Source organism: Rhipicephalus sanguineus, chromosome 1 (assembly GCF_013339695.2).
Source record: "Rhipicephalus sanguineus isolate Rsan-2018 chromosome 1, BIME_Rsan_1.4, whole genome shotgun sequence".
Lineage (NCBI taxonomy): Eukaryota > Metazoa > Arthropoda > Arachnida > Ixodida > Ixodidae > Rhipicephalus > Rhipicephalus sanguineus.
In genome coordinates, this window is record NC_051176.1 from 325,738,116 (window position 1) to 325,764,100 (window position 25,985).

A 25,985-nucleotide genomic window follows, 5' to 3' on the forward strand; every position below is an offset into this window, starting at 1 on the left:
CCAAAAATTGCTGATGAGTAAAGCGAAGCGGATAGTTGGCTATCCCAATATTTTGGCAATATGGCCGGCTTGCAACGGCATCATTATTCACACCACTATCGATAGTATATTCACGTGGTTGTGCCGGTGATGAATGCTGCAACAAGACTGGGAAATACTAAGCTCGTTATTTGGGCGACCTTCCTGCCCAGAAAATCAAAACTCAAAGTACTAGCAATACACGCTACACATTGAAAGCGGCGAGAACAGTCCTTGGCCGTCAAGTAATCTGATAATCGATGGAACGCGTCGTCTTTTATCCATCAGTCATCCAACCTTCCAGCGTTATCGCTGGTGCTCGCGTAAGCTCTCGAATAAACTTGACTATTCGTGTCGGGCGCGTAATGTTAGCAGAATGGTCGCCAACAATCGTGAAGCTTCTCAAACGTTACGACGCGCTCAAACGTTGCTTTGTGGTTGAAACCCGAATACATGAAAACAAAGCAATAAACACGCATGGCAGAAATATCGCTAATAGTATTAACGATGGTACTACCGATTGTACTATCGATAGTTTGTCGATAGTAGCACCATCGATAGTTTGTTTAGACTATCGATAGTTTGCAGAAAACTATCCATGTTATCGATAGTAAATTTACCGATAGTTCTGCATCACTATGACTATACGGTGAAACGCGAGCGGTAGTGCGACTCGGACCTTCGAGAGGGACTTCGTAAACAATCTGTTTGGATATGTGTGCGACGTGTGTGAAAGACCCATGAAAGACTTGACGCCGCTAAGTAGTGCCATGCGTGAAACGTTGACTTTAGCGGCGGCGCCTGAGTGGCGCGGGTTATAGAATAATCAGCTGGAACTTAGCTCAGGCTACGTGTATCCTGCCAGAGCCGAGCTAAGCCACAACAATTTTTTTTCTCTAGCGCGAACACGTGCCTTCCCCCCAGTCGATTTCGTGTCCCCTGAAATGTGCTAAGCCAAAGCACTGGATTTAAGAATTCATTTTTTCACGTCATAAAAGTAATTTTATGTGTGTGTATTAAATTTTACTTTGATCGGCGCAGTGTCTCGAGTTTTTACATTCAGCCACACACGGAAGGATGCTGTGATTCCCTTTAAGACACCTAAAGGCACTCTTAACGCCATTTCATTGTCTTTCGTCTACTTAAACCCTCACTGACATTCATTTCGGTAGCGCAAAAAAATTAGACGCGGACACAAGAGACGACACGTAGACAGGACGGGCGCTTGACATCAGCTGATTTTACAGTAACGAAACATACAGAAACCCGTTGCACCGGCGCGCGGGCGATACAACACTCCGCGAGGGTTTTTTGTTGTTGTTGTTGTTAATGTGTCTTTCACTTTCTTTGTGTTACCGAAATGAATGCCAGTGATTACACCCAGCTAGCCCGCATTACCGCCTTAAACCCTCACCCGTGCACTTTAAACTGCCGCAGCTGAGATTGAGGCAAGTTGAATTAGCCGACACTTTGCGTATAGACGCCGCGAGATATCGTCTACCTGCGACCAAGACGTCACAAACAGCCCAGACAGCATGAACAAGAGCGAGTTACTGCGCACTCAGAGCTCGTCTAGGCAGCGCTGATCTGGGGCACTTTGTTGATGCCGTCTAGAGTATTTCACACCGTGACTGCAGCCTTAATCGAGCGTGTTAAATGTACCAAGACGGCGATAGCAAGAAAGGTTAAACTTCTTTCCTTCATCGCTTCTCACATAAACGGATGTGATAACAAATGATCTTAGTCGGATGTTTGATAATGTACGCCCAAACACCCATCTCGTAAAGTCAAACGGAGAGCAAATACTGGAAATAACAATGAATTGATAAAAGCATGACACGATTTATTTTTCTGACACGACCGATCTCGTAGAGTAGCGTAAGCATGAGCTTGAATTCAGGTAAACACGCGACATAAACATATATACACAAACAAAGAACGTATTGAACAGAGAATACCTGCAGATCACATTTACTACTGTCTACGGCCAACGTAACAACGGATGCAACAGGCTCGACAATTGCCACTCTCAGACCAGCGAAGAATCAGCAGTGCAGCTCGTTGCAACGGCCGCTCAACGCACCGAACATGTCCCTGTTGCATTGCCTCGTGGCTGAATTGCGCACGTTAATGAGTGTCCTTGCTTACTGTATCCACTCACCTACAGAACACGATTCGACTACGCACGTCACGAAAGGGCGGAGCGTAAAACATGCTTAAATCGGTCACACTTTTTCGCACAGGCCAACTCGCCGTGACGGTGTCCAGAGAAGGACTGTGTCGCCAGGGTTGAAATGAACATCGCGGTGGCGGGCATCGTAGACAAGTCGTTGCTCTTCTTGCGAAGCGCTAAGACGCAGGCGGGCAATCTAAAATGCCTCTAGAGCTCTAGAGATTACATCACGGGCGTATTCTGACGTTGTGTGGGCAACGGCTAGAAGGAAAAATATAGAGAAACCTGCAGTATAATGCCGGGACGTATTATAGGCCAATGTCACGAATGCCAGAACAGCGTCCCAGTCTCGGTGGTCGGAAGAAACGTACATGGCGAGCATTTTTGTAATAGTTCGATTGAGCCGCTCTGTAAGCCCGTTGGTCTGAGGGTGGTACGCAGTGACTCCCTGTAACGGAACTTTTTCTTCTGCTTTTTTTCTTTGCCAGCTGTTAGTTTTTATATTTTGCAACGTCATATCCGTGACGGAAATACGTCAGCGGAGCCGTGGTGGACCCCGGCATAAAACACTAGAGTTAGAGTACATACGGCAGGGCGTTACTGAATCATGATAAGCAGCTTGCTGTTATCCCTGAAGAGATAAGTATGAAAGCATTCATTTAACTGGTACCCACTGTGGGGATCGAGAGCGTCCTCCTACCTGGCGCCTCGTTCCCCAGCTGCCGCGCGCGTGCCGGCCGCGTAGCCCGGGCGCACTTAGGCACCGGCAATCGCCAAGATGGCGGCCAGGGCGCCTCTTTGTCTGGGCAAGCGTCGGCTCCGTCCCGCGCTGGCATGTCCGGGCACGCTACGCTGGCGTGCTGCGCGGGCCTACGTCACAACGCAGCGCCATTCCCCATTGGGCCGCTGGTGACATCCTCCTCTCCTACGAGCTAAGATGCGCCCGACGATTCGCTCGCGGCGGCAGATGCTCTCAGGCCTTGACGAGAGGTTGACGCGCTGCTGAGCAGGCGGCTTCTCGTTCGTGTGCTCGACGGCTGCCCTTTGTGTGAGAGTCGTAGCGCCGCAGGCAAGCGTACTTGCTCGGTCTTGCGGAGTTCCCTATACGGCCTGCAAGCCCGTGAGTGTCGTACTGTGCTGCATCTTGGGTTAATAAACCCGTTGTTGCTGTTACCCTGCCTCGTGCGTGGTTTCTGCGCCGTGTCGGAGAAAACGACGAACCCGGCCGCAGCGTCGTCGCACGCAGCGGCAGTGGAGAACGTCGCGTCCCTACACGGTCGCGCTCGTAGGTAAGCCTAGTGCAAACCTATCTCCACATAACTGGCGCCCAACGTGGGGCCGGCATGGCTTCAGAGCAGACCCCCTCAAGGCGCTCGTTCCTGTTCGATCCTGTGGCGACGGACTTGATCTCGTTCGAGGCGGACGGCTGCGACAGCACGGGGTACGGCCCTCTCGGCGACCCTCTGCTTTCGTTCACCGGGAGAGATCCCTTTTTCGGGGCCCTCTACAGTGATGCGAGCCGCTTGAACGAGGACCACAGTCCTAGCCAAGCCAGTAAGGGGCTGTATCAGCTGTTCGAGACTCACGCGCTTACGGGCCCGTCCCCGGCGCAGTCTCCGCTCGCTGGCCTTTCCCCGTCAGCAGCACGGTTGACAGCTCAAATCGCCGCACCCGATCCTTCCTACCGGGGGCACTCAGGTGTTGGCGGGAACGCGCTTCCTGACCCGCCGTGGTCGCGAGCGCAAAGGGTTGACGATGTCGTTCGCGAGCCAGCTCGCTTGGCCGACAACGTCGCCGCGTGGCCCGACACTCGCATGCCTCAGACTCGCGGTGGCGACGCTTTCGACAAACGTGAGCCACCGTGCTCCACGGTCGACCCGTTCGCCAGTCGCGTGAGGCCTCATGCACCAGTTGGAGCGGATACCCTACCCTCCTCCATGCCGTTTACTGGCCCTTTTAGGTCTGACGTGCATGCCGGAGAACAGGGGCGCGACCCTGTTACGGCCGCGCCTGCGTCGGAGCAATCGCCGCTGCACGCAACTGCGGCGCAGCTCCTAAACGCCCTGTTGGAAGCGGGGCGCTCGCAGCCTTGTGCTGTAAAGGGAGGCCTCGAGTCCCCTCAGCCAGGCGAACCGAGTAGCCTAAGGGTACCTCTGCCTGAGTACAGCGGTTATTCGGACCGCATGAGTGCCACAGAGTACCTCGAGGCGCTGCACCGCTATCAGCGGGCGATGGGGCTGAGCGACAGCGTTATGCTCGGTAGGGTATTGCCTGTATCGCTGACAGCCCAAGCGGCGCGGTGGCACCGACTTGTCGGCCACCAAGCTCGTTCGATGGAGGAGTTGAGGGCGCTCTTCCGTAGCGAATTCCTTCCTCCTGACTACGAGCGCCGCATGCGTCGTGAGCTAGAGCTCCGAACACAGCATCCCGACGAATCTCTCCTCGAGTACGTCCGGGCTTTGCAGGAGCTCTACCTCCTTGCCGACCCTACGGCATCGGACGCTGAGAAGGTAGAGCGAGCCATTCGCCAGGCTCATCCAACCTTCGCCGCTTACCTTCGGAGCGCCCGTTATCGTAACCTAAACGAGCTGGCCTCCGATGCGAAGCGTATTCAGGGCGACATACTGGCGGCGAGAGCCTACCGCCCGCCGCCACCGCCGTCCGCTTCTCTCGAGCCTCGTTGTGCGTGGGCTGGTGGTGACTCGTCACCCCGTAATCCCCCTAATCACGAGGCGGCCTCGGCCGTGAGAGAGCAACGAGACGCGCCGGACGTTTCGGACCGCGCTCTCGACCCGTACTCGTACGCCCGGGCGTGCCCCTTTGCACTGCAGGGCGAACGAGAACGGTATCCCCGTGCCCCAATGCACGAGGGGAGATCCGATCGCGGAGCCCACCCTGCGGCTAGCGAACGGAGGCCTCCTAGCTCTCAAGGGTCGCCAAAATCCCTCACTGATGAGGGAAAAGGCGTCGTCTGCTACCGTTGTCATGAGCGTGGCCACACCGCGCGATCATGCAACGCGCCCCACCCGATGCAAGGGCCTGCTCGCCCGTCGGGAAACGGGGTGATCCGTCGGTGAGCTCCCCCTCGCCGGCGCCTACAGCAGTACGAGAGCATGGGGGTGTAACCCAACCTCTGGCACCGATGGCGTGTCGCGCTGGACACGACTTTCCAGCCACGCCGGCGCCGTTCATCGCCCTTAGGATCGCTGGTCGAGAGTTTGCGGCGTTGCTGGATAGCGGGGCTTCGATCTTGCTGTTCGGCGAAGAGGTTATGGCTCATTTGCGCGACCGTTCTGTCCGCATTCGAGCTTGCGACACTGCCTTCCATCTCGCCAGCGGTACCGCGACCTCGTGCGGCGCTGCGCGGTTGGTTGTGCGCTGGGAGAATCGCGCGCGCCGACAGCGCCTCGTGCATCTCCCGGGTCTTTCCGTGCCCGTGATTCTTGGTCGCGACTTTCTCGCGCACACGGGTATCGTGATAGACGTCGCGAGCGGAGGCTACAGGGACGGCCCTTCCGGCGCCCTAAGGCCATTCGCTACACCTCCCGTGGTCTCGGCTGCCCGTAAGTCGCCGGGCGCCACGAGAGAGCAGGAGGAGAGGAGACAAAGTGTGGCCCCCTCGGTCCGTGTCTCTCGCTCCGACGCCAAGACTGTCCCTTTGGCCGGCGCGGCGGAAAGCGGTCCGTGCCTACCGCTTTCTCTCGAGCATAGCGCTACCGTGGTGGACGAGGTCTCGGCTACGCCGGTGACCACCCCGGTAAGCAGCAGCTCGGATCGCTCGCTGCCACCTTTGCCGGACAGCTTGTCGACACATGAGAAGGCACGCCTGTCGTCGCTGTTGACACGTTTCAGTGACATGTTTACTGAACGCCCGGGTTGCACCTCTCTTGTGAGGCACCGGATTGACACAGGCGACGCACAACCGTGGAAGTGCAATATTCGCCCCGTCAGTGTGGCCAAGAGGAAGGCAATTGACCAGGCAATGAATGAATTGATAGAGACCGGAGTTGTCCAACGCTCAAACAGTCCCTGGGGTTCACCGGTGGTAATGGTCCCCAAAAGAGACGGCTCTCACCGGCTCTGTGTGGACTACCGCCGGCTGAACGAGGTCACGAGGAAGGACGCTTATCCTATGCCTAACGTTGACTCAATCGTGGCTGCGCTAGGCGGTGCTTGCTACTTCAGCACCTTGGATGCTAGCCGCGGTTACCTGCAGGTTCAGATGGAGCCAGCTGACGCGGAGAAAACTGCGTTCACCTCCCACAGAGGTTTGTACGAGTTTACCTGCATGCCGTTTGGCTGTTCTGGAGCTGCAGCTACGTTCCAGAGACTGATAGACCGCGTTCTCGGGGACGCTAAATGGCAACACGCCATGGCGTACCTCGACGACATCGTCATCTTCTCTCGAACGTTCGAGGAGCACCTCCGCCACTTGGATGACGTCCTCGAGAGGTTGCGTGCCGCCGGGTTGACCTTGAACCCGAAGAAGGCTCAAATAGCTGAGACTCGCATTTCGCTATTGGGCTTTACCATCGAGAGTGGTCGCGTTCTGCCGTGCGAGGAGAAGGTACGAGCCATTGTGGAGTACCCGGCGCCGGCGAACATTCAGGGCCTGAGGCGCTTTTTGGGCATGGTGAACTACTACCGACAGTTCATCCCAAACTGCGCGGACCTCCAAGCGCCCTTGACCGCACTGTTGAAAAAGTCGGCACGATGGAGCTGGGGGCCAGAGCAAGATCGAGCCTTCAAGGCTCTATCTCAAGCTCTAGTGGCCACAGCCGATCTGAAGCTGCCCGACCTCAACAGGGAGTTCGTTGTCCAAGCGGACGCGAGCGACCTGGGTCTCGGAGCGGTACTGCTTCAGGAGCACGACGGCGTCCTCTGGCCAGTCGCCTTTGCGAGCCGGTCACTTAACGCCGCCGAGCGCAACTACAGCGTGACTGAACGGGAATGTGTCGCTATAGTCGTTGCTCTCCGGAAGTTCGACTGCTACGTTGACGGTGTGCCATTCGTGGTGGAGACGGACCACATGGCACTCACCTGGCTTAAGCGCTTGCGCGAGCCCTCGGGCCGCGTCGCGCGCTGGGCGTTGACCTTGCAGCGGTACAACTTTGTTGTGAGCTACCGGAAAGGGAGTTCGAACGTCGTGGCCGACGCCTTGTCGCGTGCCCCCCTTCGGGCGTCTGACACTTGTGTCCGCCACTCCCAAGAGCACTCGCACCGAGTAGACTCAGGGGCCCCTGGCTTCAATGGGTTGAAAGGCGCGAACCCCGACGGCGCAGTGACTTTCGAGTCGACCGCCTCGGGTGAGGACGCATACCTGGTAGACCCTGTCACGTCCGCCGGTATCGTCTTCAGCAGAGAAGACCTACTCAAGGCACAGCAGGACGATGCGTTTTGTCAGCAAATTGTTGACGGGCTCAAAGAGCTGAGCTACCAAGAGGAGCGGGGCGGTCAAGCCGCCGGGCGCAAACGGACAGCTGGTATTGCTGTCGGCGCCGAGTGCCGGACGCAGACTGGTATTGCTGCGGGCACGCTGGATTCGTATCTGCTTGATGCTGATGGCGTTCTCCTGCGCTATGTCCCATCTGAAGAAGCTCCCCAGGAGTCTTTCAAGGTGGTGATACCCCGCAGTCTAAGGAAAGCCACCCTCGGCTATTCCCACGACTCGCGGTTGGCCGGACATGCGAGTGGCCTTAAGACTTTTCAAAAGTTGTGCCGCTCTGCTACCGGGCCTGGCATGAAGCGTGATGCCCTTCACTATGCCCGCTCATGCCGCGTGTGCCAATGCGTGAAGCCTCGTGGGGGCAAGCCTCCCGGGCTCATGCAGCCGATCGACAGCCAACAACCCTGGCAAGTCGCGGCCTGTGACATTATGGGACCTTTCCCAAGAAGCCGGAGAGGCCATGTTTTTCTCCTGGCTGTCACAGATCACTTCACGAAGTGGGTCGAGCTGTTTCCCCTTCGGAAGCTAACGGCACGCGCAATCTGGGACAAGTTGATCGAGGTCTTTACCCGCTTTGGCTTTCCGGCGGAGTTGATCACGGACAATGCGTCCTACTTCACGGCCAAGGTGTTTGTGGATGCGTGTGCTGCCTTTGGCATTAAGCACCGCAAAACAACCACGTATCACCCACAGGCCAACCCGACTGAGCGGATAAACCGAAACCTCAAGCCCTTGCTGACCGCCTTTGCGCAGCAACACAGGGATTGGGATGCCTGTCTTAACGAGATAGGCTTCTCCTTGCGGTCCACGGTGAACCCTTCAACCGGGTACACGCCCGCTTTCCACAACTTCGGGAGAGAGCTGCCTAACCCCATGGACCGTGTTCTGCGGGGCGGTAGCGGGGCATCCGCCACGAACGCCGGCCCGTCTGGCTACGCGGTGGAACTGCGCTCACGGATGGACGCAGCCCTCGACCTGGCGCGTTCCAACCTGGCAAAAGCGCGAGCTGGACAGAAGGCTCAATAGGACCGGTCGCATCGGGAAGTGCACTACGATGTCGGCGATCTCGTCCTCAGGCGCAATCACGTCTTGAGTGACGCTGCCAAAGGCATCTCTGCCTCCCTGTCGGCCAAGTGGTTGGGCCCATACCGAGTGCAGACCAAAGTGTCGCCTCTGGTGTACAAGCTGGCTGACTCCCTAGGGAGGCAAGTCGGCGGTCCAGTTAACGTCTCCGACCTCAAACCTTTCGTTGCCCGCAGCAACGACTTGGTAGGGGGGGGAGGCGGTCACCGAACCGCAGGAACGCCGTGAGAAGGCTGGCTCCAAGCCACGCCATCGGTACAACCTGCGGAAACGCACCTAAGCAACCTTTCTCCCACTGACAGGTAGCTGGACTTTATTCCATACTCTGACAGTGAATGGAGATTAACCGCTAAGGTACGGCGGCACACGTCTGGAAGTGGTAGAAGGCCCTCTTGCCCGAAAATACCCTCTGACGTGTTGTCCAAGCCATACCCTGGCAAGCGCCCCCTTTGTTGGGCAGCACTGTCAGGCAGGCACCCTTTTTGGCGAGCCGCCTATGCCGGGGGCACTCCTGTCCACTCCTGCGTCGCCCAGTCGTCTCCCTGCGCCTGGCTCTACTGGGCCGCCCAGCCTGTCGCTGAGCCTGTGGCCTGCTGTTCTCTGGTCCCTCCAGCTTTGACCTGGTACCCACCTTCTGCCCTGCAGCCACCTCCACCCTGTCTTACCCACCTGGCAGCTTCGGCAGCCGCCCTCGGCGGCTGGTCCGCCCACTCAAGCTTTGACCCAGGCCCGAGCGTGGTCGCTCCGGCTTCCGTTCCTGGCTGCCTGCTGTTCCGGCCTGCCGTTCCTCTGTGGCCCCCGTCCCAGCGACTTCCGGCAGTGGGCTGCCGCACGCAACTGGCAGCCACGCCTCGTACGTTCCCGGCTGCCAACCTCTCCAGTCCGGCGAACTTCAAGCGGGCTGGCTGCCCGCCCTTGTGCAGTCTTGCCCCCGTTCCTCCTGGGCTGTGGACCTTCTTCCCGGCGGTGGCCTCTCTCTAGTGGAACTTTTGGTGGACCGTTTGGTGCGATCATGGCCGACTTTTGAACTTGTATCTTCGGGAAGACGACGCCCCCCCTGTTGGACTTTGCCCCGTTGGCCAGCCCCCTTGCGGCTGAGCTGACCTTGCCACTTGGCCTCGGACAGCCTCTTTCACAGGCTGGCCTCGGTCTTAGGAGGGGGGAATGTGGGGATCGAGAGCGTCCTCCTACCTGGCGCCTCGTTCCCCAGCTGACGCGCGCGTGCCGGCCGCGTAGCCCGGGCGCACTTAGGCACCGGCAATCGCCAAGATGACGGCCAGGGCGCCTCTTTGTCTGGGCAAGCGTCGGCTCCGTCCCGCGCTGGCATGTCCGGGCACGCTACGCTGGCGTGCTGCGCGGGCCTACGTCACAACGCAGCGCCATTCCCCATTGGGCCGCTGGTGACATCCTCCTCTCCTACGAGCTAAGATGCGCCCGACGATTCGCTCGCGGCGGCAGATGTTCTCAGGCCTTGACGAGAGGTTGACGCGCTGCTGAGCAGGCGGCTTCTCGTTCGTGTGCTCGACGGCTGCCCTTTGTGTGAGAGTCGTAGCGCCGCAGGCAAGCGTACTTGCTCGGTCTTGCGGAGTTCCCTATACGGCCTGCAAGCCCGTGAGTGTCGTACTGTGCTGCATCTTGGGTTAATAAACCCGTTGTTGCTGTTACCCTGCCTCGTGCGTGGTTTCTGCGCCGTGTCGGAGAAAACGACGAACCCGGCCGCAGCGTCGTCGCACGCAGCGGCAGTGGAGAACGTCGCGTCCCTACACGGTCGCGCTCGTAGGTAAGCCTAGCGCAACCCTTCTCCACACCACATATGGGTCAGAAACTCGGAATATGAAAAGAGAACTTGGGAACAAGATCAATGCCACACCACGAGCGATAGAAAGAGGACGTTGCATTAAGAGTCATGAATAGAACGTGCTCCACACTATTCGATGGAGCTCTGGTGGTCGCTCATCGACTTCCTGCAAGACCGATGAACTTCGGGCTAAAGACACAAGTCCAAAATTACCATTAAAGCCGCCAACTTTGGAGGTACGCACGGCTAACCAGGAGCTGCAGCAATCGGCTTCAGGGATGCAGACACAAGCCTAAAAATACGATTGAAGCCACCAACTTTGCAGGTAGGCACGATTAACCTGCAACACCTAGGAGCTGTACCAATCGGCTTCAGTGCTACAGACCAGTGGCGTAGCCAGGAGGGGGGGGGGCACACCGGGCCCGTGACCCCCCCCCCCAAATCTTTTTGCCATGGCGTACAGAGCTCAAAATGACATTCGATCACATCTGCCTGCCCGACCCCCTCTTCAGATCAAGGAGGTGCCCCCGCCCCGAAGAAAATTTCTGGCTACGCCCCTGCTACAGACATAAGCATAAAATTACCGTTAAAGCCACCTACTTTGGAGATGGCGCGGTTAACCTGCGAGACCAAGCAGCTGCACCAGTCGGCTTCAGGGCTACAGACAGAAGCCTAAAAATACCAGTAAAGCCACCAACTTTGGAGGGAGGTACGGTTAAGTCGTTCTTTTCTTCAACCTTTCAGTCACCGCAATAGCACACGTGCAAAAGCAATAATAAAACGTGTTTTCACTCAATCACAGCAGCAAGGATTATAGAGCAAACAGGGGTTGCTGATATTCTGCTTCACATTAGTAGTAAAATGTGGAGCTGGACAGGACACGTAATCGAGTTATTATAATGGCAGAGTATGTGCCAGAGGAAGCGCGTAGCCTGTATGTCAATGTCTCCTTGTCTGTACAGTAACATTATCTCAATCGAATGGAAGCACTGTCGAGGGAGATAGAGAATGTCATTGTATGACGAGATTAGCAAGTTTGCAAGCATGAGACGAAATCAGCTTTCTGCTTCATTGGAGACTGTTGGCAAAGCAGCTAGAGTAAATAAGCGGTCGGTAATTCATATATCGTGCTGTCTTTTTCGTTATAGGAGAGGCAGCTGGAGCAGTTCTTCTCGCTGTTCTACCTTTCAATCAACGCCGGGAGCCTGCTGTCAACATTCATAACACCAATTTTGCGAGGTCGGTACGAATGTTCCCATTTTTTTAACCTCTTTGCGCAGGACCGTGACTAAGCAGCACCAGAAAAAGAGCATGGTTGCGTTCCTATTTATCTTCCACTACTGTTGTATCATGTTTAGAAACAACGTCAAGTTACACGCCACGATTAGATAGTGAAGATGAAGCCAAGGTCGAATCACATGGTCGTGCAGTACGGACGAAAAATGGTCCACCAGAAACTGTGCCACACGCCAACAAGGAGGGCTCGTTTGTTGCGATTGAACGGCAACTTGGTGAGAGGACGAACACTACTGAGAAAGGAATCACTTTTGAAATAAAAAAAAACAAGACAAGCTTTATTTATTGCAAGTTTATCTTCTTCGCGAGGTAGGAGAGGTCCCGATCAGGTGATGGAAGCGCGGCAGCGAATGGCGTCCGCAACTAACAAATACTTCCGCTCAAAAAATGTTGTCTTGCTTTTAAAAAGCGTACTTCTCGGTTTCAATAAGAAGTTACGTCTTAGTGACTTATGAAATGCAGGGTTTGACGGAATCCCGTCTGGTCGGGAGTCGGACAGGTCGGACTACAGAAGCAAAGTGTTGTCCCTACTAGCGGACACGCACACCTGTGTTATGTTGAAAAAAGACCCCACATGCTATTTGCAACGTGAGTTTCAAAAGCTTTTGTCAGATGTTTTCCGTTTCGTATCACCAAACAGCAAAGGGTTATACTACGCGTTCTTGTGTCATAATGGATCTGCCTCTGGATCTGCCCCTGCCTTGTACGGGCTGCCCAAAACTCATTAACCTAACGTGCCCATGCGCCCCATAGTTGACTACACACATTCACCCCATTGTCACCCATTCACAAGTTGCCCGGTTTTCTGCACAAAGCACTCTCTCCCATCGTGGGAAAAACTTCTACGCATGTTCATGACTCCTTAGACTTCGTCGAGAATGTGCAGAACTGCACACTGGACGACAACGAAATGTTACTCTCCTTCGACGTCCAAGCCTTATACACAAGTATCCCGACGGACTTAGCTTTGGAAGCATGCACCGCGGCTCCAGAAGCGGACGGAACTCTTGCCGAGAGGTGCCCTATTGGTGTACCAGACCTTCGAAGGCTTTTGAAGTTTTATTTTGACAATATGCACTTCATCTTCAAGGGCTCATATTACAGGCAGGTGCACGGAACAGCGATGGGGATCGCTGTATCAGTTACAGCCGCCAATTTAACGATTGAATTGATTGAAAAACGTGCCCTGAATCCCTTTACCCCGAAGCAAAGAGTTTTTCTTCGTGACGTTGACGATTGCTTCAGCATAATTAAGAGGGACACTCTCCCAGCCTTCACGAATTATCTGAATAACATGAATCCATATATCAAGTTAACTGTCGAGGAGGAACAGCATGACCAACTTCCTTTCCTTCACGTACTGGTCAAGCGCAACAATCATGCATCATCGTTTTGCGTGTATGGAAAAGCCACCCACACTGGCCAATATTTGAATTTTATTTCCGTGCTTCCAGCCTCCCACAAACGGTCGGTTGTTTCTTCACTTCTGCTTCGAGCAAACGGCATCTGCTCAAACCAAAAAGATGCTTCGGCTGACGTAATGACGTAGGCGCATCGCGACCTTAATTCTAGTGGGTATCCGGATTCTTTTATTCGCTCTGTCGAAAACAGACTGTCATGCTTTGCACGTCATGTTGACGCACCTCCAAAAAAGCGAGCATGGTTACCTTATGGGCCCGGAATCAGGGAATCTTTGGCTTGGGTATTCAGCAGATACAACGTGCGAATCGCCCATGTTCCAGCAAACACGCTAAAACACTGGCTGGTGAATGTGTTAGAAAAATTGGTAAAAGAAAAGTATGCAGGAGTGTTATTCACCATCCCTCGCGCCGTATGCGATCATGTTTACGTGGGCGAGACGGAGAATTTCGAGCAGAGAGTGAAACACCCCTACGACGTCAAGGAAAACAACGCTGCATATAATGCATTGGCAGAACACGCAGAATCGACTGGCCACGTAATCAATTTGGACAGCGCCAGCATCACTGAAAAAGAAAGAAAATTGTCTCCGCGTTTTTACCTATAATCCTTGATAACACAGACGACGGAGCGCACACTCAACCGCAACGACGGAAACTTTCCTCGCGTGTATGCGGGATGCTTGCGGCTCCTAATGAAACGTAACTGACATTACACGTCTTTGTGAACAAGGCTCCCGTGCGGGAGCCGAAACGTCTTCTTTGTTTTTAAAGTGTTTTCATTGTGGTCGGCGTTTATTCCTTTTCTACAGTCTTACTGACTTGTTTCGTAGAGCTCTCATGATGGGAATGCTGCAGCACATGCAGGGTCGCAGGTAAAAGTAACCCCATACCTTCTGCAAGGCTCTGTCGCCTGCTATGGTGCCAAATCTATAGCCGCAGGTGCTTGTTTATCAAGTGCAGTCGCTAGTGTAATCCCACCCTTTGCTATGCCATACTGTAGTACACGAGATTAAGAAGTTTGTAGGTATAACAAGGCAGCATGAAGCACAGGACCGGGTTGATTGGCGGAACATGGGAGAGGCCTTTTCCCTGCAGTGGGCGTAGACAGGCTGATGTTGATGATGAGTACACGCGCTAGGCCATGGTGTACCCTCTCACCTCCTCTTTTTCCTCACCTTCACTTCCCTTTCATTTTCGATGGAGGCGAAAATGTTTGAGGCCCGTGTACTTAGATTTAAGTGCGCGTTGAAGAACCCCAGCAGGTCGAAATTTCCAGAGCCCTCCACTTCGGCGTCTCTCATAATCATATCGAGGTTTTGGGACGTTAAACCACAGGTATTATAAGGGGCGAAGCTCCTTAATGCGGCACCCGTTCGTCCCTCGCAGTCGTAGTCGTAGTAGTCGTAGTGCGTAACCAGTCCTACGCTTTGACCTCCAAGGTGGTGCCGGTGGGAGATTTTTCCTGTGCGTTGTTGAACAATAAAAATTCGCAGCGTGCGCGTTAACTAAAAGCCGAATTCTTCTGTCTCTCATTCCCCATTAGCAGCCATTGGCATGTTCCAGTAGGAAACGTTAGTAGAAGTAGAAGTGTAAGTGTTAGCTTCTTCTGTCTCTCATTCCCATTAGCAGCCATTGTTTACCTCCAAGGTAGTGCCTGGTGAGATTTCTCCTGTGCGTGATTAAACAATAAAAATTTTGTTCAAAACGCCGTTCATTGATTAAATAAACCAACGAAAGACGCCAGACGTTTTGTAAAAGCAAAACGAAAGAACGCCAGATGTTTCTAAAGCAAAACGAAAACACGCCAGCTGCTTAACGAAAGAGGCCAGATGTTTTCTAAAGCAATGGTTTTCTAAACAATGAAAATTCACATCATACATGTAAAATTAAAGTGAGCTGCAAGTCGTCATAACTCATCGAACCTTTAGTATAAACGCGCCCGATCTCACGTCGGTGATGATGTACTGGGCAGAATTCACGGAAGATTCACAGTTTACCGATGAACCTCCGCAGCTTCGCCCACTCATCATCATTCACTCCGTGGATATGCTGTGATTTTTTCCCTTTCCCATGCCCTTTTCCCGTCCTCGTCGCGTTCACCTCCTCGCCCGCAAAGTGGAAGATTGGGCCAGTTGGTGATTCATGATCGAGGTGTGCCTCACCCGCACTATTCTTTCCCAACCCCTTGCTACACCATACTACGCATGGCTATGCTGTGCTATAGGAGTTGCTTGGCACATACCCCTGTCTATGGCGCATACCCGTCGAGTTTTCTGCATCACCGGTCTTACTCCGAGCTTAAACAGCTCTGCTGTGAAAAACATAAATGAGCGTTTTTCTCTGCAACAAGTCTACTGGGCAAAAAAAAAAAAGATTCTTCACCTGCTTCAAAGATAATGAGCCGTTTTTTTCTGACAGGGCGATCGACGGGTTACTAACGCAGGCGTCTCTGCAGATGTTGATGTGCTACGTGCTGGTATGATTGACGGTGTCATTCCACATCTGCTTCTCTCCAAGATAACAGTTTCGTCAAGTTCTGGCTGGCAGCTGCATTTTACACAACGAGAGGCGAGGAAACCGCCATCGTCGACAGTCCTTGTGTCCCTGTAAGCTGTCATTAACGCATGTCAGGCTTTGCCCTATACAGGCCATACCCCATGTGAGGGGGGCTGTATACCACAGATGTTGTGTATTTAATGAACTCTATACCTCTTTTCACATATAGAAGTACACGTTGCTGGACTATGAAAAAGTCACAGAAGGTATGGCTGCTTTGCGCAAATAGATCTTTATTCCACTTTACATCGTCGTGTCTGGCCTCGTCTTCTTGCATAGGCTCAATAATTTATTAGGAGCTGAAAACGACGTTGCTCTTCTGCGCAATGTTTTTTCAATCTATGCCAGAGGCCATGAATATATGGGATCATTGCAAAATGTGTGCTGCTATTGAGGATTGGGCCAACCACTTCCTGGAGGCATCTATTTTTCTTTTTTAAGCAGCCCTTCTGCAACAGACAAGATCACGTGGACAACGTCCTCTAAGCGCGATACTTGTCGACCGAAACTATGTACATCATGTGTTGGCATTCTTTCTTCGGCGCATCGCTAATGTACATTCTCGCTTTACCCCTCTTCACAAGTTTAGCACGCGCGGAATAATACGGTAAAAGCGGTTCGTTAGCTCTAGGTTCGTAACATCTGCAGGTCCTGTTATCGTTGCACTCAAAGTTAATGTCGAGAAATGTAATTCTCCTGTCGCGTGGTATTTCTGATGTCACTGCTAGTGGATTTAGAGAGAGAGAATAATGATAAAAGAAAGACAGGGATGTTAACCAGGGCTGAGCCCTGGTAGACTACCTTGCACTGGGGAAGGGGGTAAGGGGGATAAAAGTTAGACGCCAGGAGAGAAAAGTCACTGTTGATGTCGACGGAACGGCAGTTCTGCGCTTGACAACACAGACGATGAGTCAGTACTGTGACTGAAGTTATAGCAGCGCATTGGTTGCTTGATACAACTTCTATGTAACTTGTATGCGTGGTCCAATACACCCAAAATCTTATCGAAGGTGGAGCCATCGTGGTGCTGCTAGCTTTCTCAAGCAGTGGACTTGTGGACGCTTCCGAGAACTGGAGTGATGTCCAGCAGTTGCAACACGCTTTCACAGCACACGGATAACACTCACTGAGTACTGACCATGCCGACGACTTATATAGCTTCGTCCGCCAATTTATAAGGTACACACGAAGTGTCCCTTACTGTCGAAGTCTTATATCGCTCATTAGGTGCATGTAGCTTAGGGAGTTCAGGCCAGCCGTCAACTGCCTTGCTGGTAAAAGCGTTCTCCTTGGACGCGGCTGCGTGTGGCGTGGGTGGTAGAAACGAAACGTCAGCTCCACTGCTGGTCGAAGCGTCTTTGTCCTTATACCCGACAGCGTTTGGCCAAAGTGGCAGAGATGGAGGGGATTTAGGACGTCGTTGGCGTGGCAACGATGCTTTGGAGGCTTTGGTGCACCGCCGGCGACGGGTACAGCCGCTTCTCGGTGTGGTGAGTGATCTCTAACCCTTTTCTTCAATAATGCTCTCTTCCTTCTAATTACAGGGCATCCCTTGAAAGAGGCATCATGAGGGCCGTTGGTATTTCAGCATGCCAGTATCGTGGCTTGCCGCGCGTCCGTGGCGTGGGGCCGAGTGCATTGGGAACAAACAGCAGCGTTCGTGCACACGCTACTCACGTGACCTAAATTCATGCACTTCCAGCACCCCAGCAGTCGGTACAAAAGGCGAACCGCGTGTCGGAAGTGGCCCACTTTTACATGTGATGGGAGTGATTCGCCCTAAACATAATCTTTACTCATCGCGACGTCCCAAACGACACACACTTTCAATAACGGTGTCTCCTGATGCAGGCTTGACCAGGAGTGGTGGGTCGGTATTGGTAATGGCTTCGTCAACATCATAAGTTACCCCAGTACTCACATCTTTGCTTAACGGTATATGAGAGCGGACTTCCATCCCATCAGGATCCGTAGCTTCGCGCAATGTGTTCAGCGCAGTCACGTTATTATTGCCAATCGCCAGGATGTTCTTGCGGGCATCCACTTTGACCTCCTTTACATCGTATGGCACCAGTGCCTCTAGCTGTACAGGCACGGCTTGCCGGTTCAGACATCTCACGTTGTCACTTGTGAGAACTGGTGCGAAGAGGACGATTAATACCTCGGTATTCCATGAAGATCGAATGGTGGACACACTCGAATTGGATGACGTGCTCAGAAACCTTTACCTTGCGGCTCCTCACCAGCTCGAAGGTGTCGTCACCAGATTCTTCACTCCTGACATAGTAGTGCATGATGTCATCGCTGTCAGTGTCGCTCTCGTCGCTATTGCGCTTCCTGGAAGCAACACCCGCGGTCACTCCTGTGTTCGGTGGTCCCGCGCGGGACTCTACCTCCATCGCAACCCAGCAGGATACCGCACTTAATTGGTGAAATTAAAATATGCACAAAAAAGCGTGGTACTGAGATACTCGGCGTTCTGGCATAATGGCACTTGGTGTTCCCTGCTGTCTAGTCAATTAAGACAGCCGCGAAAGTTAGTGCAGGCTATAGCACAGTGTTCGTTAAAACTCTCATGTGTACATTGAACAAATACTAAAATATCATCGACGTACCTAAACACTTCTTTGACCTTAGTCCCCTCAAGTTTCCTCTTGTTACGAGAGGCACCAGGTTCTCACGGGTAGCATGACACGAGGGCCAAAGGACTGAGCTGAGAGATACAGGCAGTGGCAAGGCAAAAGGTAGCCAACGAAAAAGATGTTTAATACGTGACGAGGACAAAGCACAAACAAAGCATGTGGACCAAGAAGCTCCCGACGCTACATGTGCCGGCCTTTTATGAGCACTGAGACGCTAAGAGAAGGAGGGCGCCGCTCTGCTGTTCGGACGCGTCCGGCGTCTCCGAGGAACGCGTCCAGTGTCTTTCAGAGGAGCGTCTGCAAGGAAGAGAGCAGTGCACAGGGGTTCGCGTGTTCTGCACGTTAATGCAGCTCGGTTCTGAGGCACTTTCCCAGGTCGTCGTACTCGAGGTCCAGCCTTTGGGAGCCTTTACAGTGGTGGGTCGCAGCGCGACCATAACATTCTACAGGTCTGTGTCCAGCTTACCTAAAAAAAACTGCTCAATGTAGGTGCTGCGTACCAACCTATACAAACTTCTTTTCTTCCGTAGGTATAATTTTTCATTGTGTCGTATAAAAGTTGATTGGAAATAAAAGCTATGAAGTTCTAAAGAACTTTCGAATGTTACACTGCTTCCCTATGAAATCGGATTGTATCAAAGCCATAAATATCGCTCGCGACAAAAGTTAGTAGTTCCGACTGTGGCAGAGCATAATACAAAAATTTTGAACGTCTACGGAATTAGCGATTCATCCGTCATTCTAAAAACTCTCATTTAAGCGTAAATGGTTCAATGAGAAGGCGATAAACACCATCGCTGGAGTTTTTAATGAAAGAAAAGACATTTGTCTGCGTGAGGCCAAGGCCCAGATGCTAGCGCAGTGTAAAAACCTGATAATAATAATAATAATAATAATAATAATAATAATAATAATAATAATAATAATATAATAATAATAATAATAATAATAATAATAATAATAATAATATCTGGGGTTTAACGTCCCAAAACCACGATATGATTATGAGAGACGCCGTAGTGGAGGGCTCCGGAAATTTCGACCAGCTGTAAAAACCTGATCTAGCACGTGTCCTGAAAGGCATTAAAGAGAGCAAGAATGATTCTCTGGAAGTGTTCTTTTGTGCAAAGACGCACAAAGTAGATGTGTCAGTGAGGGTCATTTATATTTGAAAGGGACATATGGCTTTTGCATTGTTTTTACTGGATAAACTTAATTTTCTTGAAATCAATTGCCTTTTTCTAGCTAAAAATTCAGAGGATATTTTTTGGACTTCGTAGGAACTCACGATAATGACGGTTTAATGGTATTTTCCGCACACGCTACAGATTTCAATTATCCTCTGCCATATGCGTGCGCAGGGTGCCTCATCAGGAGGGGGGGTCATCACAGCGCTCCCTGCAGTGTACGGGGCCCCCTCTTAGGTGATGACTCTAGTGCCATCCGATTTTGTACGAAAGAGGGTAGCACAGCTGAAAGTTTGTAACAACTTCTCGCCTTTTATTGCAATCAACCCTTGGACAGAAGTGAAATGACAGGGTTAATCATAGTAGCGCGTAGCATATCAGCCTCTGGTAACGCATGCGTTAGTAACCCGTCGATCGCCTTGTCAGAAAAGGGACTCCTTTTCTTTGCGCCACTTGAAATTGGGTTAGTTCATAGTGTAAAGTGGTTGTTTGTGTTTTTTTTTACTGTGCAACGTAGTACGCGCCTCATTCGATGTAAAGGACTATAAATGCTGGTGGAGAATGTACATAAACCTTTTGCTAGACGTTAGCGCTGTGTGTCGTTAGATGCCTCCTTTATTTTGCTGCGCTATTACGAAGTGAAAATTACGGAAAAGGTTCCGTCGTATGATGGTATCAGTGCTGCCTTCATGTACTATAGTTGTAGAAAGACGTCCGTAGCAGCGCCCATTGTCAGAAAACTAAACACAAAGGGAGTTTAGAATAACAGAGAGCTGAGCTAGTTGGTTAGTATTCATTCCAAAAAGACAGGGCGTGCAAACACAGACACAAGAAAGAAGTCAGGACACCACAAACGTCAACTAACAACTGAATACATGCACAACGGCGGAAAAGAAAGAAGGCAACAAAACTTATCTGCGCATGCCCATGCAATAGGTGAACCTATCAATCCGGCAGGCGTGGGGGCCTACGCGAAAAATAACTGTTAAGGCATTTCATTTCAAATTTATGCAAGTTCATCGACGCTTGGCTCACGCATGCACTACCACTATTCTCCATATGTCATGCCTCAATCATCAGATGCGTTTCTTCATTCCTATGTCAGTACAGAACTGCGCATTCATTGAATTTTGGCGTGCATATACACTCTCGACAATATAAAGATAGATTATAAGGTGAGCCTCCGGTTAGTGATCTTTTATGTTCTCCGGCGGCACGAACACGTCGTTTTTGTCATTTTTCCAGCTGACGTGGCGGCTTTTCTCCGTGTTTTATGTAGTTGACTTATATATAATTGAAAAGCTTAGTTTTTGTACATTTCAAACATATTGTAACGCGGCGCTGAAAGAAGGAGGAAGAAGAAGAACTGGCACGAGGGAATGCTGAGGCATTACATGAGCCGAACGGCATAACGTTAAATTCAAATAACCCATCGGGTGTAACGAAAGCAGTCTTCTCTCTGTCAGACGGATGCATTGGTATCTGCCAGTACCCAGACCTTAGGTCGACCGATGAAAAGTATGCGGCGGAGTGCAGGCAATCAACAGCATCGTCGATGCGTGGTAGAGGGTACACATCTTTCTTTGTGACGGCGTTAAGGCGGCGGTAGTCAACACAAAACCCACACGAGGTTTCTTTCTTTTTCACGAGTATAGCAGTAGCTGCCCAGGGGCTGCATGGCTCCTGAATAACGCCCTTCTGCAGCATGTCGTTGACCTGTTTGGCGATCACTTTCCTTTCAGAAGGGGATACGCGATAGGGTTTCTGGCGTATCGGCGTAGCATCTCCCGTGTTGATTCGGTGGTGCATACGGGATTTCGGCAACGTGAGACAACGCTCGTCTTGAGCAAAATCAAAGACTGCCACATAGCGTGCAAGGACTTCTTCGAGAACATGCTGCTCGGAAGGAGGCAGCGACTTGTTAATCATGCGTCGCAATTCGGCCGAGTAGTTGGGCGTTGTCGGACTGATGCCTGAGGACTCTACAAGCATTCTGATGTCAGTTGCGGTCTGCTCTTCAAATGTTCCCAGTTTAAGTCCGGCTGGGAGAGCAACAGCCTCTCGGGAGGCGTTGACCGTCCACAAAAAAGCATGTCCGTCGATGGCTAGAATAACACACCGCGGGACCAATACATTCTTCTTAATAGCGTTGGTGCGATCAGGCTCTACAAGTCCGGTGCAGGGTCCCAACCGGGCGCGAGAAGAGCATACGGTATCAAACACTGCTGTCCGACCAGGGATCGACACATCTTTAGAACTTGAAAGCACGTCAGTTGGGTGAGTTGGAAAGTCATCAATGGCGGCAGTTGGCAACGTGCTTAGTAGAAGAATTTCTCCAGTTCCACAGTCAAGCGTTGCACCGCATTCACGAAGGAGGCCTATACCTCAAATGACGTCATGAGTTGCGTGAGCGAACACAGTGAATTCGGCTCTGAAACTTTGTCCTCCAATAGAAATAAGAACGGAACAAATACCGACACGGCGCAACATTTCATATCCAACTCCCACGCGAACATAACTTTATGGCCTAAAAAACAATCTTTGAAACGAAGACTCATTATCGAAATAGCAGCACCAGTGTCTACAAGGGCGATAGTATTTACACCGTCTATACGCACACTCACTTTGTTCTTTAGCATCACAACAGCAGGAGGAATTGGCGAATCTGACCGTCCCGCGACCACACCTCCATCGGTCGCACCAGCTAGTTTCCCAGCTGAGGCGGGGAAGGCGACCGACGACGCGGGGACGGCGAACGGCGTGATCGTGTCGGAGGCGGCGTAAGGCTTCGCTCAGAGGCGGGGGACTCGTTGCGGAATCTGCTAGGCCACTGCTGTCGTAGAGGGTGGATGACAGGTGTAGAGGTCGAGGTTTCGTGCACACGAGCAGGGTACGTCGAAAAGCGTGGTGCTCGCGGCTGGCGGCGGCAGAAGCGCGAAATATGCCCTCGGAGGCCGCATGCGTAGCAAACAGGTAGTTCTCGGCTTACATTAGCGGGAGCAGAGGTACGCGAAGTTGGGTAGTGCTCGGCAGAAACACGTCGTGACGCCTGGTAGTAATCTTCAGGAATACGCCTTGTTGGTGCCGAGTGGTATTCCGCAGCAACCCGCCGGGATGGTGATGGACGGCGGCGACTGTGATTTACAGGTAGAGACTGGAGGCTCGTGTTGAAATATGCCTCTTCACTGCGCGGTCTGCACTCGGCGCGACGCTCTCGCATCCAGTATGATGGTGGTTCGGGGCAATCGTCGAACGAGCATTGGTAGTGGGCATTCGCCGCTTGGAGCCGCCCTAGCTCCTCTCGAACTACCCGACGGATGATCAAGGAGCGACGTCCATACTTGCAACGCTGGGAACGTTGTCCAAGCGCCCGAACTTGGGTATAATACTTCGGGTCTTCAGAGCCTCGAATCCAGTGATTGAGTGACGTCACTTACGTTGTTGCGAAAGTGACAGCTGAGAACCGCCATTCGCGCAACACGCAGGTTGTGCATATTGCACTATTGAAGCCCTACAACAACCGATCACTCTGACTCGCTCGGTGAGCTTCGTCTTGCCCGAATGTAACGCGGCGTTGAAACAAGGAGGAAGAAGAGGAACTGGCACGAGGGATTGCTGACTCTCCAGCTTCTACTTCGCATTGTAAATAACCCCATCACATCCGTAACAATATTTATTAAAAACAAGTCAACCATTATTATTTGGGGATGGATAGCAAAGAAGTAGCGAAAGTTACACGGTTTTGGCTGACTTTGCCTCAGCAGTGACTATTTTTTGAAAAATGTGCTACAGTTACAGCACTGTTCTTTGCGCAGCACTTTGAAGACATATTTACCTATTTTGTCAACGAAGAAAATTCACGTTGGACTTCTACTTCTTTGTTGCTTAGCTTTTGAAAACAGACAAATTTAGTAAATTTGGCAGCTGACTGTCCAGTAACTATCCGCTAGAGAAAGTTCATTTTCGGGGCGTATGTAGAGCATTAGAGTTTCCGTCTGAATGCTCAAATTCATCGATGTGCACATGCTAGTTTTTAAATTATATTCATCTAAATTTGGCGATATTCTCAATATAGGGACTTACCTTAGCCCAATTTCGTGGAAATCTACTGAAGTTCTGCGGCTGAATATGCACGTAGAGAAACTAGAGTCCCCGATCTATATCCTCAGCGTAGCGTTTTTCAATAAAGCAAGCAGAAATGCAATACGAAGCTCCTAAACTGTCCTAATTTTTCATGCTGCAAACGTCAACAAAAGCGGTGTAATCTTCAAGCAGCGCTGAAGTCGTAGTATCCGTAGCTTAAACATAGCAGTTACGGTCTCCTGATATAATTATACACACGAATCACACGCGAACACTGCAGCAATGCTGCGAAATCTGCGTTATTCCTATCCCTACAACGGAAATCTTCCTCTAACGCCACCTAGACGGACAAAACGAAAGCGTTGAATTTGAAATTTCCCCATTTCTCCGAGTGTGGCGGGCAAAAACATTTTATCTCGGCGGAAAGTGTCTTCTCTGACTTCAAACCACACATCACCATATGTAAGTCTTTTCTTTTTGCCTCTCCTCTGCCTCTCTTTGACGGGATGGCGTGGGGAGTAGGAGTATGCACGTTCACAATGAAGGCTACTGCGCGCCACGATCGCACCTGGACTGTTTTTAATACTCGTGACCCCCCAAAAATGCACTACCAAGACTAACCTCAGCTTTTCTACTTTCGTTCAACAGCTCAGAAAGAAAGTCGCCCTTCCCTCTGTTGAAAATACCCTCTACGGATGGGGTGAATGTCTTCACGAAAAAAAACGCCGAATTCTCGGGACGTCCTCTTGTGTGTGTGCGTGTGTGTCGCTGCTGCGTTTGAGACCACTCTTGGGCAACCACGAAAAAGCGAGGGGTGTGCGGCGACAGACAAAAGAAGGCAGACGAAGGTACATTGCACGTGTGATACGAGCGAACTGAGCACACGTGCGTGGGCGAAGTATGTTGTGAATATCACCTCGTTGTTGTTTTTTCCTTCCTTTTTTTTGCAGCAATAAACGTATAGTTTTCCAGAAGTGTGGTTAGGTGGGCTAGTTGGCATGAATCTACCGCAAGAACAGCACAAATGCGAGACATCATCATCATCATCAGCCTGTCTACGCCCACTGCAGGGCAAAGGTCTCTCCCATGTTTCGCCAATCAACCCGGTCCTGTGCTTTCTGCTGCCACGTTATACCTACAAACTTCTTGATCTCATCTACCCACCTAATTTTCTGTCTCCCCCTCACGCGTTTGCCATCTCTTGGAATCCAGTCAGTTACCCTTAATGACCACCGGTTGTCCTGCCGACGTGCGACGTGCCCGGCCCATATCCATTTCTTCTTTTTGATTTCAACTATGATATTCTTAACCCCCGTTTGTTCCCTGACCCACTCTGCTCTCTTCCTGTCTCTTAAGGTTACACCTATCATTTTCCTTTCCATCGCTCGCTGCGTCGTCCTCAATTTAAGTTGAACCCTCTTTGTAAGTCTCCAGGTTTCTGCTCCGTAGGTAAGTACCGGTAAGATACAGCTGTTATATACCTTCCTCTTGAGGGATAGTGGTAGACTACCATTCATGATTTGATAATGCTTGGCGAATGAGCCCCATCCCATCCTTATTCTTCTAGTTATTTCACTCTCATGGTTCGGCTCCGCGGTTACTACCTGTCCTAAGTAGCCGTACTCCTTTACAACTTCCAGTGTGTCGCCCCGTACCGCAGAGCGCTGTTCTCTGCCAAGATTGTTCCACATTACTTTAGTTTTCTGCATATTAATTTTCAGACCTACTCTTCTACTTTCCGTATCCAGTTCAGTAATCATGAGTTAACTCGTCAATGCAATGTCATCAGCGAATCGCACGTTACTGAGATACTCTCCATTAACTCTTATCCCTAATTCTTCCCAATGTAGGGCCCTGAAAACATCCTGTAAACACGCGGTGAATAGCATTAGAGAGAAATGTGTCCCTGTCGTACGCCCTTTTTTATTGGGATTCTGCCGCTTTCTTTATGGAGGACTATGGTGGCTGTGGATCCGCTGTAGATTTCTTCTATTATGTCTGTATAGGCTTCGTCGATGCCCTGATTCTGCAGTGCCTGCATGACTGCTGATGTCTCCACCGAATCAAATGCCTTGTCGTAAACTATGAAGGCTATGTATAGGGGTTGGTTGTATTCCGCGCATTTTTCTATCACCTGATTGATAGTATGAATATGGTCTATTGCTGAGAAGTCTGTACGAAATCCTGCCTGGTCCTTTGGTTGATTGAACTCTAATGTCGTATTAATTCTGTTAGCAATTACTTTTCTAAATAGCTTGTAGACAACGGACAGTAAGCTGATG

At 51.5% G+C, this 25,985-nt stretch overlaps 1 protein-coding gene across 1 annotated transcript in view; it reads left to right on the forward strand.

Annotated features, from left to right (window-relative positions):
* The window catches only part of LOC119383896 (peptide transporter family 1), a 658,636-nt gene that overhangs the window by 325,723 nt on the left and 306,928 nt on the right, over positions 1 to 25,985 (forward strand). The window contains exon 6 of the mRNA XM_037652169.1: positions 11,667 to 11,757. Within this exon, the coding sequence (XP_037508097.1) occupies positions 11,667 to 11,757 (91 nt within the window). The remainder of the gene's footprint in view (positions 1 to 11,666; positions 11,758 to 25,985) is intronic.